At 40.0% G+C, this 19,780-nt stretch overlaps 1 protein-coding gene across 2 annotated transcripts in view; it reads right to left on the bottom strand.

Moving 5' to 3' along the window:
- The window catches only part of DRAP1 (DR1 associated protein 1), an 868,088-nt gene that overhangs the window by 207,997 nt on the left and 640,311 nt on the right, over positions 1–19,780 (bottom strand). For both annotated transcript variants that reach the window (XM_044073779.1, XM_044073778.1), the window contains exon 6: positions 13,979–14,058. In XM_044073779.1, coding sequence (XP_043929714.1) covers positions 13,979–14,058 — 80 coding nt within the window. The remainder of the gene's footprint in view (positions 1–13,978; positions 14,059–19,780) is intronic.

Below are 19,780 nucleotides of genomic sequence, written 5' to 3'. Positions count from 1 at the left end.
ATTCTTTTATTTAATGCAGAAAATTTCCCAGGCTTAAATAATATGTCTTCCTTGAAACCTTTTTTAAAAGCACGACCTCTTAAACATAAGTATTGAATATACATTATATATTTTATGAAATATGCATTAAATTATAGACTTTTAAAGATATTATGTATTATGTATGGACTCTAGTAGTAATTACTTTATGTATACATACATATATTTTATTGCTTATGAATATTTATCTGTTTTAATTTTTAACTGCATCACATGATAGCACATTGCGTAAGATGAGTATTTCTTTAAATGCCTAATTGTACCACATGATTTTATAGTACTATATAAGGGTATGACTTTAACTTTAGTATTGTCTGATGAAGCGGCCTGCGAGTTGTGAAAGCGCTTACCTTATTTTATTTTATTAAAAGTTTCTGCTTTGTAAGTTGTGTGCAGTTTCTACATTTACTTTATTTTTTTTCTACTGCAACCAACTGCACTCTGTATTCGTTTTACTTTGCTCTTATTACCATATAACATGGCAAATTTTAATCCCACTGTCTGGTGTGATTATCCGTTACTTATTAAGCATACAACACAACATGAGGTAAATTCTAATCACACTGTCTGGTGTGATTGACCCTTAACTAAGTATTTCCATATAACATACGGAAAATTCTTATCACACTGTCTGGTGTGATTATCACTTACTTATTAACCATACAACATGAGGTAAATTCTTATCACACTGTCTGGTGTGATTATCCCTTACTTATTAACCATACAACATGAGGTAAATTCTAATCACTCTGTCTGGTGTGATTATCCCTTACTTATTAACCATACAACATGAGGTAAATTCTAATCACTCTGTCTGGTGTGATTATCACTTACTTATTAACCATACAACATGAGGTAAATTCTAATCACTCTGTCTGGTGTGATTATCACTTACTTATTAACCATACAACATGAGGTAAATTCTAATCACTCTGTCTGGTGTGATTATCCCTTACTTATTAACCATACAACATGAGGTAAATTCTTATCACACTGTCTGGTGTGATTATCCCTTACTTATTAACCATACAACATGAGGTAAATTCTAATCACTCTGTCTGGTGTGATTATCCCTTACTTATTAACCATACAACATGAGGTAAATTCTAATCACTCTGTCTGGTGTGATTATCACTTACTTATTAACCATACAACATGAGGTAAATTCTAATCACTCTGTCTGGTGTGATTATCACTTACTTATTAACCATACAACATGAGGTAAATTCTAATCACTCTGTCTGGTGTGATTATCCCTTACTTATTAACCATACAACATGAGGTAAATTCTTATCACACTGTCTGGTGTGATTATCCCTTACTTATTAACCATACAACATGAGGTAAATTCTAATCACTCTGTCTGGTGTGATTATCCCTTACTTATTAACCATACAACATGAGGTAAATTCTAATCACTGTGGTGTGATTATCCCTTACTTATTAACCATACAACATGAGGTAAATTCTAATCACATTGCCTGATGAGATCAGTCTTTACCTCACTATTAGCATACAATGTGATAAATTCTAATCACACAGTCTAGTGTGATCAGCCCTTACCTTTTACTTAATTATTTATTGACATTTGTTAACCAGGTTAGTCCAGCTGGGCCATAAGCCCATTTTTCAGTGGAGACCCAAGGAGAAAAACTCCAATTACAGACAGATAAAAGTATATATAACTGTTTAGTGTACAATTTAAAAACAATAAATTGGCAAACACTACAAGTACACAAATTCTGTATTGCAAAGGAAAATAAACTTTTTTTTTTTTTTACCTAACTATAACTATTAGCTTAAAGCAACGTGGAAAATTCTAATCATACAGTCTGGTATGACCAGCTTTTACCTAACGTTCAGTATACATGTGGCAATTTCTAATCACACCATCTGGTAAGATCAGCCCTTACCTAACTAGTACCATACATTGTGTGTCTTTCGGCTTTTCCCGGTTAGGGGTCGCCACAGCGGAACTCCGGTCCACTAATGATTGGCAGTTGATTTTTACGTACTGGCTTGCCAGGCCTGACGCACAACCTTCAACGAAGGTACGCCCATTCACGCATGTCTCAACGCAGAAGACGCTCTAGCTGAGAATCAAACCGGACAGCGTCTTACTGTGAGGCAACAACGCTACCGCAGCACCACCACTACAACATGTGGGAAATTCTAATCACACTGTCTGATGTGATTAGCCCTAACCTATCACCATACAACATGTGGTAAAAAGTTACTGTCGGATGTAATCAGCCATTACCGATTACCATACAATATGTTTTAAACTAATCAGACTGTTTGATGTGATTACTCCATTACTTAACTATTAGCATACAACATTTGGTAAATCCTAATGACACTGTGTGGTGTGACCAGCCCTTACCTATTAACATACATGAGGTAAATTCTAATCACACTGGTATGATCAGCCCTTACCTAGTACCATACAACATGTAGAACTTTCTAATCAGTCTAGTGTGATCAGCCCTTACCTATTACCATCTGACGTGGTAAATTCTAATTACAATATTTGGTGTGATCATCCCTTACCTATCACCATACAACATGTGGCAAATTTTAATCACACTGTGATGTGATAAGTACTTACCTATTACCAAACGTTTGGTAAAATCTAATCAAACAGCCTGTTATGATGAGCTCTTACCTATTACCATGCAACATGTGGTAAATTCCAAATCACACTATCTGGTGTGATCAGCCCTTAACCAACTATTACCGTACAATAGATGGTAAATTCTAATTACAGTGTCTGATGTGATAAACTCTTGCATAATTTATCTATGGGTATCCAATGTATGGTGAGTTTTTGCACCTTTACTCATGTTCTGGTAGGTGCTCTCCTCAAAAGACAGGCAGACAGTACACTAAAAAAAAGATGGACTTCAATGAAACCCTTTCTTAACAGGAAAATGATATAGAGCTGTACATTTTTTCAATTCAAATCCTACAAAAGCAGCAACCACTTATATTAAATATTTAGTCTTAAAATTCACACTCCAATCATGGAAAATACTACCTTATGCAAGTGTGAGGTGCAAGACACCTCGAAGGATCCCTAACTGCAGCATGAAATGGTATAAATGGATAAATCATAAAACAAACATCTGTGGCACACAAATGAACTTTAACTAATGGCCTGACAGACTAGCATTAAACATTCTGATCAAATGCTGCAAAATGCACAGCACAGAACATGAAAAAATCCAAACTTTATATATGACACCACACCAGGTAATTATTTTAAACAAAAGTTTAGTGGCAGACATCTTGTACTCCTTTAAGCAGACCGTGAATGTTTAGGAGGGGGAAAAAAAATTCTTTTGGTCCCCTCGTACCTCACTGTTACTGGCCTGGCCTCAATACCAACAGTCCTTGCTGGGTTTACCAGCTACCCTATAACCCTGTCGGACTTGCTCCATTTTTTGCTGGAGCAAGTTATGGATTCTGAGGGTGTCCTGGGGACTCCACCTAGCTTGTGTGTGCTTCTGTCTGGTGGGATCTTTTTTATAACCTACTTGGTTCCCTTTCCCTTCCCACCACACCCGTTTTTACATCCAAGGGTGACTCCCCTCTTGCGATCACGTCCCCTTAGGGAGTGTATCAATGAGTATCCCCCACTTGGAGTGGGCATGCCCATTCCTTCTCCCTCACTCTGTCAGTCGCCAGAAAGTACAGTTGTGTACACTTACCATAAATGTAGATGTTCGCGTGTACTCACTGTTGCAGTCATCACACTTGAGTTATCTGCCTGCATGTAGCCCTCAGTCGGCCTGAATACCAGAGACTTAGTATTTCTGCGTTGGATGCTGTCGCTCCAGGACTGACGTCAGGTCGTCAGGGGTATAAAAACAGGCAGCCGATGCCATTACATCCGTTTTTCCTGCCCCAAATGTCAGGGGCCCCCCAAACAGGGAGCTAGGTTATGGTGGGAAAAATACCACCCGTAAAAAGTAAATACCAATACCCCAGAAGGGGTTAGTAATACCCACAGACAGGAGAAAGAGAAACAGAAAACCAGGGGGCTGGAGGGAGGGAAACCAGGACTGCAACAGTGAATACACTCGAACATCTACATTTATGGTAAGTGTACACAACTGTACTACGTTCTTTGTGTTTCACTGTTGCAGTCATCACACTTGGGTGGATTCCCAAAGCTGAAGAAGGGTGGAGGCAGTCAAGAAGAGTTAGGGCTGGCTAGTATGCCTTGCAAAACTGCTGTAGCAAATCCTGCCCTGGATTTGGAAAAGATAGGCAGGTGGTAATGCTTGGTGAAGGTGTCTACAGAACTCCAGGTAGCAGCCTCCAGGATGTCCGTGGTAGAGACTCCTCTGAGAAATGCTGTCGAGGTAGATGTTGCCCTAGTGGAATATGTTCTGACCCCCTGAGGGGTTGGTTTCCCATGGTGCTTGTAGCAAAAATGGATGCAGTGTGCTATCCATTTGGAAATAGTTTGTTTTGAAATTGCCTTGCCCTCTGCCCCTGTTGCAAAGCTGACTAGTAGCTGGTCAGATTTTCTGAAGGGCTTAGTCCTCTCAAGGTAGAATCTGAGCTGTCTGTGCATGTTCAAGGAGTGCAGGATCCTTTCCACTTTATTTTGAGGATTAGGGAAGAAGGTTGGCAAATGGATGGATTGATCGACAGCCACACTGGACACCACTTTAGGCATAAAGGAAGGGTTAGTCCTGAGGGAAACCCTGTCAGAATGGAAAATAATGAAGGGTTCCGCAACCCAGCCATCAGTGCTTGTAGCTCAGACACTCTTCTAGCTGAAGTGATGGCTAGAAGCAAAGCTGTTTTCCAAGAGAGGAATTTTAACTCTGCTGGTGCAGCAGGTTCAAAGGGGGAAAGCATGAGCTTTTCCAGTACAAAGTTAAGGTCCCAAGCAGGGGTGGGTGCTCTCCTTGGTGGCCTTAAGTTGTTTGCCCCTCTCAGGAACTGTTTGATAAGAGGGTGCAAGAAGAGATGTGGCCCAGTGTTGTAATGAGCAGAAATGGCTGAGGCATGCATCTTAATGGAGGAGAAGGACAGGCCTTTGTGGAGTAGACCTGCTAAGTAATCCAGGATAAGAGGCAGAGAGGGCAGTGTTGTGTCCTCTCCTTCAGACTGAATTCATGAGCAGAACCTTTTCCACTTATCAGCATACGATTTTCTTGTACTGGGTCTTCTGGCTTCAAGAATGACATCCAGCACCTGTTTGCTTAAGGTCACTGGGGGAGAATTCAAGGAATAAGCCAGGCTGCAAGATCTAGGGTTTGCAGTTGTGGATGCAGAATCTGTCCCTCCTGCCGATACAGGAAGGTTGGATTCTGGTGTATGTGCCAGGGTGGCACAGATGTCAGGCTGCGCAGTAGTGGGTACCACTGCTGCCGTGGCCAGTCCGGAGCAATCAGAATTGTCCTTGGTCTGTCCTGTTTTACCTTGAGTAATACTCTTGAAAGGAAGGGCAGAGGGGGGAAGGCATAGATTGAGAGATTTACCCACTGAAAAGACAGGGCATCCACTTTCCAAGGCCCAGCTGTGAGGATTCCTGGTGTAGAATTTGATGAGCTGGTGGTTGTAGGGAGAGGCACAGAGATCCCCCTCTGGGGTCCCCCATTTCTGAATCAGAAGGTTGAAGGTGCTGTGCTCCAATTGTCACTTGCATGGGTCTAGGAGATTTCTGCTCAAGTCGTCTGCCAGTAAGTTTTGTTTGCCTGGCAGGAATTGAGCTTGCAGATGGACTTGAATGTCCAAGGCTGTGTTCCACAGGGCCATGGCTAGCTTGCAGAGTGGGTAGGAATGGGTTCCCCCCTGCTTGTTGATGTACCATATAATGGTGGTGTCTGTTTTTATTAGCAGTTGTCCTGGAAAGATTAGGGATCTGAAAGCTGTCAGGGCATTCTGTACAGCTAGCATCTCTTTTTGGTTGATGTGCAGATGAATTTGACTTGAGATCCAGTGGCCCTGAATACATATTCTGTCCATGTGTGCCCCCCAGGCATAGTCTGATGCATTTGTGGTTAGGGTCTGGGTAGCTTGGGGTTGAGTAAATGGCAGTCCTTTGTTGTGGTTACATGCTTCTGCCCACCAGAGGAACTCTGTCCTTAAACAGGGTATGATAGGAATGACTGTTTCCAGGTCCTGAGAATGTTGGCACCAAAGACTTTTTAAGTACCACTGGAGTTTCCTCATATGCAGTCTTGCATATGGAACCAGCAGTATACATGACGCCATGAACCCTAGGGCTTGCAGTATTTTTCTTGCAGACAGCTGGGTTCTGGTGGTCATTTGTTTGAAGTAGTCTGTCAGATAGACTTGTTTTTCTGAGGTGAGGAATGCCATCTGGGAAGTTGTGTCCAAGCTTGCTCCCAGGAATACAATCTTTTGACTGGGTACCAGTTTTGATTTCTTTTCGTTGATGGTGTACCCCAAGGAAGTGAAAAGGTTTTTCACAAATGTCAGGTGCTGCAGCAGCAATTCCTGACTGTCTGCCTGAATCAGGCAGTCGTTCAAGTACGGGTAAATTTGGATACTTCTCTGCCTGCAGTATGCAATGGCTGGAGCCAGGCATTTTGTGAATACTCTGGGTGCAGTAGATAAGCCAAAGGGAAGTGCAGATAACTGATGATGCATAGACCCTGCCCTGAAACGTAGATACTTCCTGCATGATTTCCTTATGGGGATATGCAGATAGGCTTCTTTTAAGTCTAGGGTGACTAACCAGACATCCTTGGCTAAGAAGCTGTTGCAGGTTAAGCATTTTGAATTTTGGTACCACCAGGAAGGTGTTGAGAATGGAAAGATCCAGGATTGGGCGCCAAGAGCCCTCTTTCCTGGGTACCAGGAAGAGTCTGGAGTAGAATCCTTGACCCCTCTGTTCTACTGGAACCGGCTGAATAGCTCTGATATTGAGCAGGGAAAGTACTTCCTTTTGAGCCTCTGCCAACTGGTTTGGAGGAAGGTCTGGAAACCCGCTTGGGGTTGGCAGTGAATGGAAATAAAATTTGTACCCCTGGGATACAATGTTGAGGACCCACCGGTCCTGAGTGATGTACATCCAGTTTTTTGCATGAAGGGCAAGTTTTCCTCCCAAGGACACAAGCAATTGGGCAGGGCTAGAGAGTGGAGTAAAGAAGTCATTGTGAGCTTTTTCAGTAAGGAGATGGCTTACCACTCCCTGCTTTAGGAGTGGGGGCACGCCATTGCTTAGATTCATGCATACCCTGAGAGTGAAGTCTGGGTGGTCTGTTTCCCCTGGGTCTGGTTTGAGAAGGCCTGGAGGGGGCTGGAAAGGACCAGTGTCTGGAAGGGCAATGCCTAATGGATCTAGGGGGGTTGCACTTGTAAGAATTCTTTAACAGTCTGCATAGACTTAGCTTTTTCTTCCATCTTTTAAGAACCTCTTCTGTTTTGGTGCCAAATGGTCCTTATTCAAAGGAGTGTCTAGTAACTTTGATTTGACATGGTCTGGCAAGGTCTGCTCCTTCAGCCAAGCATGTCTTCTCAGTACAGAGCCAGTGACAGCTGCCCGGCAAGATGCTGCTATGGCATCAACGCCACACTGCAAAGTATGCTTGCTGACTTGGCTTGCAGAGTGCATAAGCTCCTGCAATTCTTTATTTTCTGCACAGTCTGAAAAGGTTGCCACTTTTTGTTTAATAAGTTCCATAACATGTTGCTGGTACTTCAGCATGTGAAACTGACAATTCAATACCCTAATAGCAGGAGTTGCAGAGGTATATACCTTCTTACCCCATCTGTCCAAAGCTCTGGAATCCCTGTCCGAAGGGGTGGGATTCTTGGCTGTAGTGGCCTTGATACCTTTAGGCCCCTGGAAATGATCTCTGGGTCAGCAGTAGGATTCTTGAAAAGAAATTTGTGAGTGTCAGGTACTCTGTAGTACCTATCTGGTTTCCTAGGGGCAGAAGGTAAAGTGTCAGGAGTAAGACTGGATTCCATAAAAACATCATCCACAACATCCAGGACTGGGGGTATTGCTCAGGGCCTGTGTTGAGGCAGCTCTAGAAATTCTCAGAGTCTCTTTTGGACTAAGGATAGTCTTGGCATTCCCAGTGGAAATGCTCTCGTACGGTATGGAAGGTTTCACCAAAAGAAAAATCCTCTGGAGGGGAGGCATCTGAATCCTCATAAGCAGATAAGGGCATGTCTTCATAATCATAAATTTCAGAGTTATCGGACTTCTGGTCTGTAGAAGATGAGGGGGACTGGACTCAGTCTCTTAGCAGGGGAAGGCTGACTTCCCCTAATCAGCAATAATAAGGTCTTCAGCCATTCTAAGCATTTGTTTTTGTGGCTTGGGAGCAGGTGCATGTGCTTTGGTCGTCGGATTTCTAGTCGTAGTGCGTACTCTGGGCCTAAGAAACTCGGTAGTTTTGGTTAAAAAAGAAGTCATCGGTTTATGTCAAACATCGGTTGAGCAAACAACTGCCTCGGAAGCTGGTGCCTGCTCAGTGGCTCCAGACCCATCCAAGGTAGAAACATCGGCAGGTTTCAGAGTCGATGAGTATTGCGGCATACCGGACTCCGAATGAGTCTCAGTAGAGGCTTGCAAATCCACTGAAGCGGCCATCAGGAGCTGCAAAAGCACTTCACTGAGTACTGGCAGACTGGTGACTAGCTTAACGGAAGCGGCAGTTTTGGACCTGTGCAGTCTGTCTCTGTCTTTATCTATGTTTTTTCGGAATATTGGAAGGCAGATGGCTTACCAAAGCCATTTCAGAATACGGAGATCAAGAGCAAAAGAATTTAGCGACAGAGAGCCCGACGACGAATGGTTCGGGCATTAAATAAGGCACAAAACCGACAGTGATGGATATCGTGGTCTGGGCCTAAACAGGTGATGCAGTAACAATGAAAATCTCAATGAGGTATTTGCTTTCCATAAACAATTGTTAACTTTTTCTGACATCAGTTACAGAAAGAAAATAGGATCCCCCACGGGGTACTTAGCTTTAGAAGACTTCAGGATTATTAAATTCGTAAATGAAAATTTAGGTAGCGGCCGACCGGCACTTGCAAACTGCTTCTGCTTCGGGCTCATCAGCAAGAAAGACTGATGTAATGGCGTCGGCTGCCTGTTTTTATACCCCTGACTATCTGATGTCAGTTCTGCAGCAACAGCATCTGACGCAGAAATACTAAGTCTCTGATATTCGGGCCAACTAAGGGCTACCTGCAGGCAGATCACCCAAGTGTGATGACGGCAACAGTGAAACACGAACATCTAGTAGTTGTACCCAGGTCGGATGGACCACAGTCAGGGCTTTATCCCTGTACACCACTGGAGTGGCTATGGAAAAAAATATTACGGATTAAATCCAGGTCTTCCAAACTATTAGACAGAGAAGTGTTGAATAAGGACAGAGGAACCTGCCCTGCTGCAAAGGTTTAATATGCCACTGGCAAACTGGGAAATTCCAAAGTAGAGGAAATAAAAGGTGTAGGAGATGACCAGGATCTTAGACAACATGTTTAAAATTATTGATGCAGGATTACGCAAGAAAGAACAGAATTATGAACACGGTCTTAGACAGGGTAGATGTAGTCATGGGTGTCTATATAAAGGCAATGTTAGCGGTGATAAAGTCTCTGTAATGATATACAGAAAGGGAAGGAAAGCAAGGAGCAAGAAGGTAGTATATGAGATTTAATACAGACAAATGCAAAACAGTGCATGTGGGCTATAATGAATGAATTGTAAGACAGCAGGAAAATGACACTCTATGTTTATATAATATCTGGATGAACAAACAGCACAGTGAGAGTCCAGTGGCAAAAGCAAACAGAATGTTGAGGGTATCCTCAGAGGGACAGACTAGAATCAAACAGGTAATGCTTCCTCTCTACCAGCCCCTCACCTCTTCATACCTTGAATACTGTGTTACGTTCTGGAGATCATACAAGGAGACAGACATCATACTGCTGAAGAAAGTCAAGAGAATGCCAATGTACGGAACAGAACGGACGACATCCCAGGCTGCGTTTTACATGAACTTCAGAACGAACTGGCTCCCCACCTAAGCACCATGTTCAATCATAGCCTCACATCACACTTTGTGCCCATTGAATGGCACACAGCAACAGTTATCCCACTCCACAAAGGGGGAGCCACCACTGATCCTGGGAACTATCGCCCTATTAGCCTGATGAGCCTAGTCTGCAAGGCCATGGAACGTATCATCATGGAATTCATAAACAAAGACATTGATAACCTCCAAACTCTGGACCCCGCCCAGTTTGGGTTTGTGAAAGGCAGATCTTGCTTCCTGAACCTGGTCGACTTCTTTAAGGTAGTCACCAAAGCTGTAGACAAGGGTAAGGTGGTTCACACAGCCTATCTTTACCTCACAAAGGTTTTCAACACCATCCCCCATTCTGGAATTATAGCTAAACTCACTAAACTAGGTATAAATCCTTATGTCACAAGATGGGTTGCCAATTGTCTCACTGACAGAACCCATACTGTAAAAGTTGCAGACTCCAAATCTGACTTCAAACCAGTGACAAGTGGAGTACCACAGGGTTCAGTCCTGGGACCTCCCCTGTTTGGTATCGACTTCTCTGAAGTACAGGCCAGCACAGAAGGCCTCTGGCTAACTAAGTTTGCAGATGACTGCAAACTATGAGCTACAGTCAAGTCCCCAAATTATGTGGACATCCTGCAGAAGGGCCTCACTGAGATAGATGCCTGGTGTTAAAGCCATGGCTGCAAGCTCAATGCCAAAATGTGCAGTGTTATCCCCTTTGGTAAAAACTCTGTACCCATGAACTACCACATAGGCGGCAGTCTTCTTAACACCGAATGTGTGATAAGAGACCTTGGGACCCAGGTGGACAGTAGTCTCTCCTTTGATAATCAAACTGTCATAGTAGTCAGGAAATCCTTCTACATGGCACATCTCATCAAAAAAGGGTTCTCATCCAGGAAAAAAGAGGTAATTGTTCCCCTCTATTTGACACTCATTAGACCCATTATAGAGTACAACTCCCCTTTTGGAATGTACCTCACAAGACATCTGCAGCAGCTGTAAAGGCCACAGAAGTACCTCACAAAGAGGATTACTGGCCTCAAATAGATGCCCTACACTGATAGTCTCAAAAAACTCCAGCTTTACTCTGTAGCATACTGCCTACTCCAAGGTGATCTCTGCCTAACATATAAAGCTATGTCAAACCCAGGGCTGTTGGACAAGCTACACCTGCAGAAATGCCAGTCCCTCCGAGCTACATGCTCTAGGGAGCTAAGCCTTGTCACTACAATAAACAGGACTTGCTGGAGGGATAGATTCCTGTCCCAGAGACTTCCCATACTCTGGAACAGGCTACCCATCTATGTCAAGCAAAGTTCCTCATTAACACTCTTCAAGAAAAATCTTGATGAGTGGATGGGAAATAGGAAATACACCCCGGGGATCACTTCTGTGGCCCTGCTCGACAGGGGCACAGAATTTAACTTTCTTGGGTTGACGTAAGCCAGGGAACTTTGTTGGCTAGGCTTACTTAGGCCCTTAGGTCAACAGCCTAGTACCTACCTATGGGAAAGGATATAACTTGACACTACAGACTAGAAGAGAAGGATGGACACGACATGAGTTAAGACATCATTAATGGCAAGATGACGTGCAGTTATCTTCCTGAAAAAGGAGGGCAGAGTAAGGAGGAAAAGCAAAAGCATCAAACTGCACATATTGGCTGCTTCCCAGGTCTCAAAGTACTTACTTAAAGAGAGGGCTGTGCACTCATGAAACAGAACAATGGAATACTGCTGGAAAGTGAACCAACAGAGACCTTTAACAAAGCACAACAGGTGGAGAAAGAGTGAGAGGGAAGGCAGAATGAAGGCAAATTAGAATATTAAGCCCCATAAAGGAAAATACTAGACAGACTTACTGTTGCCTTCAGTCATCCAGCTAATGCAATTAAGATAACACATTTTGAGACAACTGCAGTAGAAACATTAGAGTTTGTGCTATTACCTGCAAAAAGAAAAAAAAAAAACTTCCAACTTATACCCAGGTCATCAGCTGTGGCTAGAGCTCTGTGATGTGAACATTTTAAAATAATTGTTAACAACTGGATTTACAATGAAAGCTAGGATGCATCTTACAAGGAAGTTTTATTAAAACAAAAAACCCTGTGACTTTTCTTGAAACGTCTGTAACGGCCTTCTTTACTTGTAAATCAGATTCTGCCAGTTCTGGGAAAAAAAATGACTGCCACTTCACAAACCTCCAACTGACTATCAGCTGCTCTAGAAACACTCTAGTTGCTCATTGTCACATTAGTGTCCATGATATTTCCCCACCCTGAGTGCAGGAACTGTTCCATTTGTGGTGGGGAGACCAGGATATGTATTGCAGTACAGCAAGCAGAAGCATCACATAAGCAGTCTTAAAGCAATTGATATATATATATATATATATATATATATATATATACATATACACATACATACACAAACACACATACGTGTGTTTGTACAGCAGAGAGTCGATTATCCTAGCACTGATTATCTGATATGTCAATTATTCAATATATATATATATATATATATATATATACACACACATATATATATATATATACACACACACATATATATATATATATATATATATATATATATATATATATATATATATATATATATATATATATATATATATATATATATATATATACATACACACACGCCCTAATGGGGTCAAGCTAACATCATGTGCAACACCACACATAGTGTCAGTGTGCAACACCACACATAGTGTCAGTCAATTTCCTCTTCTATGCAGAATTACTAAATGCAACATGCAGTAGTATTACGGCACTGCCTTCATCAACAGGAATATGTCAGTAGGTAGAAATCCCACCCTCCCCCTGTGTGGGTGAGCCAACAAAAAGCCACTTCTTCTCATTTCCACTGTTCATCTCCCCCAGTTCCCAAGCAGCTAATGCTCTCAGTTGGTCTGTGTCTAAGTCAAGCCTCCATCTCACTATGCGACAGACGTAGATTTATAGGAGCTTCAACGGTTTCATTTACTTGAAAATCTGATTCCATCTGTTCTGAAAACTAGATTTTTTTAAAGAAAATATTTTATGCTTTCAGAGTCTGTCTTATTCAAGTGCCAGCCATTCTTTTCTTTTCCACGATCCCAAGTACTTTCTCAACAGATGAGCCACATACCGAGAGAAATGAGAATACTGAATGCAGATTCAATATTATAAAGAAAACTGCATAAAGAACAGTCAAGGCATGCCCTTAAAACCTGCTTCAGCTGCTATAGCAAGCAACAAATCAAAGGAATGTGTAAAACTATCAGCCAATATCTGCTGAAGCGGAAGGTGCCCTCTTCATTTCACTGTTAAACATGGAAGTTTACAAATCAATAGTTAAAAAAATCAAGTCTGATCTCATGGCTAGACTGCGAGGAAACGTACTAAAATACAACCACCTTTAAAAGGAAAGACCAATTTTGTTCATGAAAAAACAAATTTCAAAAAAGGCCTCTCTAAGTGAGTTTCTCACATACTGCATGGGTACTAACCTCAAGAAGACTGCAATTCAAACAATCGGAATACAGGATATCAGCTGTACTGCAGCCTATTTTTAATGTGAACATTAACTTTAAGTAGCAACAGATACAATACATTGTTTTAAACAACTGGGATGAGCTAGAGGAACTCGAATGGCTTGACTGACCACTGAATATGAAAGTGGCTGCATATCAACCAAGTTAGTGCTGTACACCACATTTATTCAACCATGCAGTAACATTAACATCTTTAGAACAACTTCCTCCTCCATTTTACATGCAAAGCAGTATGAACTCAGACTTGCATTTTAAAAAAAAACCTTCTGGTAAATACAATATCAGCATGCAGTGAAAAGAAAAAAAAATAGACAACAGCAAAAAAATGTTACCCCTGAGATTTTGTTATAGATTGGTTTGTGAATGAGTGAGATGACTCGTCATCATCTGTTTCACTGTCTTCGGAGTTTTCCTATTAAAATAGATGAGAGCTAATTAAATACTAGACATCTCTAAATATACAAGTACTTACCAAACATAACAGCAAATACTACCCACTCAGTTTTTCATTATTTGTTGCAACACAACACGTCCTGCATAAAGCTTAGAATAAATCCTTAGTATTTTTAAATGCATTAAACTCTGTTTTGCAAAGTACCCTCAATTTTTACCTACAGTACTCATTCTCAGAAATCACATTAAGCGTTAAAACATTTGATAAGTACATGCACAGTCATAACATTTTCATTATGTCTATGTTGTGGAACATTTTAATGGTAAACGTGACAATACAGGAAAAATTCTGCTAAAAAACTGGAAAAAACATTACAGTTTTCAATTAATTTATTAGTGCTTAAAAATTGTTTAATAAAGACCATGAGATACTTGAGTGAAATCAACAAAATGGAGATGTGGAGCTACATATTTGACAAATAATCCAGATGTGTGAGGTGCTCTGGAACAATGAACTGCCCCTGTCTTCACAGTACATGCCTGGGTATTCAAGCTCCTCTAATGGCATCCTATATACTAACAAAATATTTCCCACTGTTAGTGATGAGCAAGGACAAGTTGCTCGTGTGCGCAAATAATGAATGCAAGATAACATAGCAATGAGGATGCCCCGATTCAAATCCCAAAGTCATAAGGGCTTAAAAGAAGAGCGACCAGTAAATAAAGCCACACAGAACTTTTGCAAAATACAGACGTTGTATTACAACTCAGCAACCACACTTTGTTATCCCACTCATTAGTATATTTCCTGGCAAAAGGCTAATTTACCATAATGCCCTAGAGGATGAATACACGTTTCATAAGGCGGAGTACCACCATTCATCAAAATTTACATCCAGTATATCATAGCTAAGATGATGAAAATTGTGTAATAACAAAAGGGAAGAGAGAGAGAATGCAGTGTTAAACACAGGCACACATCAGCTGACTGACAGACATAATCGTACTGTATCAACTGATGTACAAAAGGAATTCACCTCGAAAAGTCCTACAGTCGTAAAGAATCAAAAGCAGTAGGCCAAAGTGGGAGAGGAGGGAGGAATACACAAATACAGGTCCAACAATCCTGCAGAACAGTCTATTTAGAAGATGCCCAAACCCCAGAGTCACAGAGGAGATAAAAATTATGGGAGAAAGGAAGCACACAGACTAAATCAAGCACTTACGTCAGCTACTCCTAATAATGAGTGGAATAAGACCACAGTAAAAGCCAAAGGATGGGCCTGCCTAATGAAAGGGAAACATCAGTGCTAATTACAAAAAACTGAAATACTGGCAACTGCAAGCTCCTCCCACATCCAGTCAGGTGGACAAACATCCAATTAATTTATCTAAATTAAACCAACCACTTCTGGGAACACCAAAGAAAGATAAACCCTAAGGAAGTGAAGGGCCCTTGTCTTTAGGGTTACCACCTTTCATTGTAGCAAAAAACAGACTTTGGCCACACCCCCTTACACCTCATATAACCCCACCCATTTTTGTCCACTATTCACCCATTTTCTGACATCATCATAATCATGTCATCTGAGGGAAATGCCCTCTTTTTCCATTCGTGATGCCTTTTTATCTGCAGCTGTACTATACTTTTTATATAAAAAAATAACACTAGAATAGTCTGGTGAATAGTCTGGTTTAGAGAAAATTCTGCTATCACTTTAGGTATGGATTACTTCTAAGGGTTGTCCTATTCCTGTGAAAGACAGTGAAAGGTTCTTTGCACATGAGGGCTTACAGTTCTGAGACCCTCCTTGCTGAAGTGATAGCTATTAGTAAGGGGGTCTTCTAAGAGAGCAAGTTTTGAAGGACAGACGCTGCTGGCTCAAACGGAGGCAAGGTGAGTTTTTCTGGCACATAGTTCAGATCACTGGTAGGAACCAGGTTCCTTCTGGGTACTCTTAACTGAATGAACCCTTTAGAAAAGGACTTCGGGTGTGGGTGAGAGTACAGTAACCTGAAAGTTTATAACACATTTTGTAAGAGGCACAATGTGAACATATTGAACAGATGACAAACTTCAGAATCACCATTAGTTAAAAAAAAGTTTCTATTTGTCCCTCAAAGAGCTGAAGGTACTACAGAATTTAATGACATTTTAAAGAACTAAGCCAAACACTTAATTTGGTGAGCAACATCACAGAATGTACCTGGTTTAAGAAACAATCTCATGATGGGCAGATTACGAAGAGTCAGATTTAGCATTAAGTGGACAATGTGCACTGCATTATTGAAAGAGAGAAATGAAAAGTTTGAAGGCTTTATACTTTTACTGCCCTCTAGTCATTACCATTAGGGTGCAGACAAGGAACTAGCTTTAACATTCTGAAAATCCCAAAGCTCGAAAAATCTCTTGTGCTATATACAGCACTGGCATAAGTACAGACTAACACCTGGCAAAAACATGTCTGGAAAACCATATATTGAAAAGACAGCCTTTGATGCACTGATCACATCTCCCCTATTCATTTATCTGTTTACTTTGCAACTTCTGCAAATTTTGACAAATAGTCAACACTGATTAGATGTGCATTGTCTCGACAGTGAAACAAATCTGTTACAGTGAAACAAATCTGTTCCAATCTCTTTTCTAATTTTAACTTCTTGGTCTTCCTGGAATTTTCTTTTTTGGACTACTAGCATAATAAGCATTACACACAGCACAATCCTAAACTTTTTTGCTCTGTATGTATATAGACAATCCTGGCCAACACATCATAAGCTCTTTTACACTTCACAATGCTCAAATGAAAACCGCTGACATCTCTTTCCTTAAATGATCTAGCAATATTAGTTTAATTGCTTTAAATGGTAATCACTGAATGAAACTAATCTTTTCTTTAAAGGAAAACTAGGGTTGTACTTCTTTTCTCATGGCAACATTCTAGTCTGAGCAGCCCCTCATTGCATATTTAAGCATTTGCATTTCTGCATCTTTCTCAGTACATTTCTAAAACTCTTTAAACTTATTTTCCATCAATGGTAACAATGAAAATCCAGTTAACTTTCATCTCCAAAAGATCTTTCCACTGAAAGACACCGCAATTTGCTATATGCATTTACTTTCTAGATTTTGCAGCTCATTCTCTGATCATACTGCTGTAAATGCAAAACATTCTTTAAAACCTGGATGATGGTGTCTGTAACCACTTCAACACACTATCCACTTGTTTCCAATCACATTCCATTAGCACTGGTTTCCCATAATTACACTCACAGAAGTTTTTCCTACTAACCACTACAGCTAACATCTCTTTCTAGCTAACCACATTGTTTTCTGATAATCAGTAAAGCCTACTGACATACATGCAAGCTTTACATCTTCTTGCAAGATGAATTCGCCAGTTCTGTTCTGGCTTACATCTACCTGTAATGTGACTGGTATAGGAACTTCAAATTATTTCAGTATGGCTGTTTTTGTTACTAAACAAGCAACTCAAAAATTATTTCCCCTATCTTCACTTCAGTCTTACTCCACATACTTCTATAAAGATGCACATCTGACATATTCATAATACACACTGAATAACATTGCATAACACCAAAAAATCTTATAAGTGCTTGTTGATTTTTGTTTCCTGTACCTTTATTAGCATTCTGACTATTTGCTTTCTGGTCCTAATCTTCAGTTTGATAATAAAGTGTTTCAGTTTATTCAGCAACAAAATCAGTACTGTCAGTTTTCTTTAACAAGTATATAATCAATTATATTAACAATGCCTTCAAGCAACTTCTTTGATTATGACTGCAAAAGCTCTCTGGAAGCACTAAGTGCTGACAAGCTATTACATTTAAAGCAAACAAATCAGAATCTTCCTACAGATAAACTAATGGGACTCCAAACTTTTGACAAAACTCAATGTCAGTAGACATATTTCCCCAATCCCACCTCTTAGGAAACACGGTTCCTGGAAAAAATTTTACATTCTAAGCCTGTATAATAAGTTCCACCGGAAAGTTACTCTGGTATAGGAACCACTTGGCCACCATGGAGAACTTTTCCCCTTTACCCACTGTAGTTGGTATATTTAGTTGGGGGGGATGTAGGGGGTGAAGCCCTCCACCATGGGTGGGTGTAATTTGTGTATTTTGTTGCATGGCTGGACAAGTGGTTAAGTTTCCCTGAGTTCATTATTGGTGTTCCGAGTTTTGCTAAACTGTGGTTTTGGCAAAGTCGTCTTTGTTTAGAAATTCAGGTAAGTGGGTTTTCTTTCTTCTGAAGTAGACCTAAATATATCTATCTATCTATATATATATATATATATATATATATATATATATATATATATATATATATATATATATATGTATATCTATATATCTATCTATATATATATATATATATATATATATATATATACATATATATATATATATATATATATATATATATATATATATACATCTATATATATATATATATATCTATATATATATACATATATCTATATATATATATACATATATATATATATATATATATATATATATATATATATCTATATATATATATATATATATATATATATATATATCTATCTATCTATATATATATATCTATCTATCTATCTATATATATATATATATATATATATATATATATATATATAGTTCCCCTTCAGAAGGTCAAACGGCTGAAATCTCAAAATGCATATGGTCGAGACCATATGCTCGAAATTTCAGAAGCTTGACCGTCTGGAATGGGGATCGGCATACCATGCAGAACAAGAGATTTCCCTTTCTGTGCTGTAGTGCGATCTTGGAGTTGATATAAATAAATAGCGGGGGATGTGGGGTGGTGCAGGGGGGTTTGCCCCCCTGCAGAAACATTGTTTTGTGTTGTTTTTTTCCCCCTTTCAGAAGCTCACACACACACACACACAGATATATATAGCTATACTAGCTATACACAGGCATATATTTACAAATGCATGTGTGTGCATGTACATCACACATGCATTATTGCACATACATACATAAACATACGCAACACATTTATTTACTTATTTGTTTTTGTTTACCAGGAAAGTTCAACTGGGTAATGCTCATTTTCAGAGGAGGCATAGGGAGAAAAGCTCCATTTGCTTACACTGCATTATAATAAGTTACACTTAAACACAGAGGATGTTCCAGTTAAACTATGAGAACGTGTAGGTGAAGGAAGGTTTATCCCATTCAAAAAAATTATCTAAAATTCAATATCACCTGTAAATTTTGGAAGATGCAATGTTTGAAGAATATAAACCATCCAGTATGACGTCAGCATGTTGTGTGTGAACTAACAATGAATCTGAAAATGTATTTTTTGCATTTGTTTTCTGGGTACAGAACTGTTCTCCATTAACCATTTTCAGACTCATCTAAAAAGTAGTGTCTGGTTAAGTGACTCGCTCAGTCACACAGTTAGGCAATGAAGGCCAAGGGAATCAAACCTTGCTCCAGTGGACCACAGGAAAAAGCTTGTTAACAGCTCCTTAGTACTCTAAGCCAATTAAATGCACAAAACCTAGAAACCTTCATCAAGATTAATTTGCTGAAATCCCTGGTTAGCACAGAGTATAAAAAAAATAATTTTAATGTAGTATAGCTTAAACTGCTTCTAAAACTATATGAAGCAGATATGTTCACTGACAAACTTTACTAAAATGTTTTAGGTCTACTCCTATATACAAACGTCACAACAG

Source organism: Protopterus annectens, chromosome 6.part0 (assembly GCF_019279795.1).
Source record: "Protopterus annectens isolate FY-2018-M chromosome 6.part0, PAN1.0, whole genome shotgun sequence".
NCBI classification, from domain to species: domain Eukaryota; kingdom Metazoa; phylum Chordata; order Ceratodontiformes; family Protopteridae; genus Protopterus; species Protopterus annectens.
The sequence above is the reverse complement of the archived record's forward strand: the minus strand, read 5'-3'. Positions and strand labels throughout refer to the sequence as shown.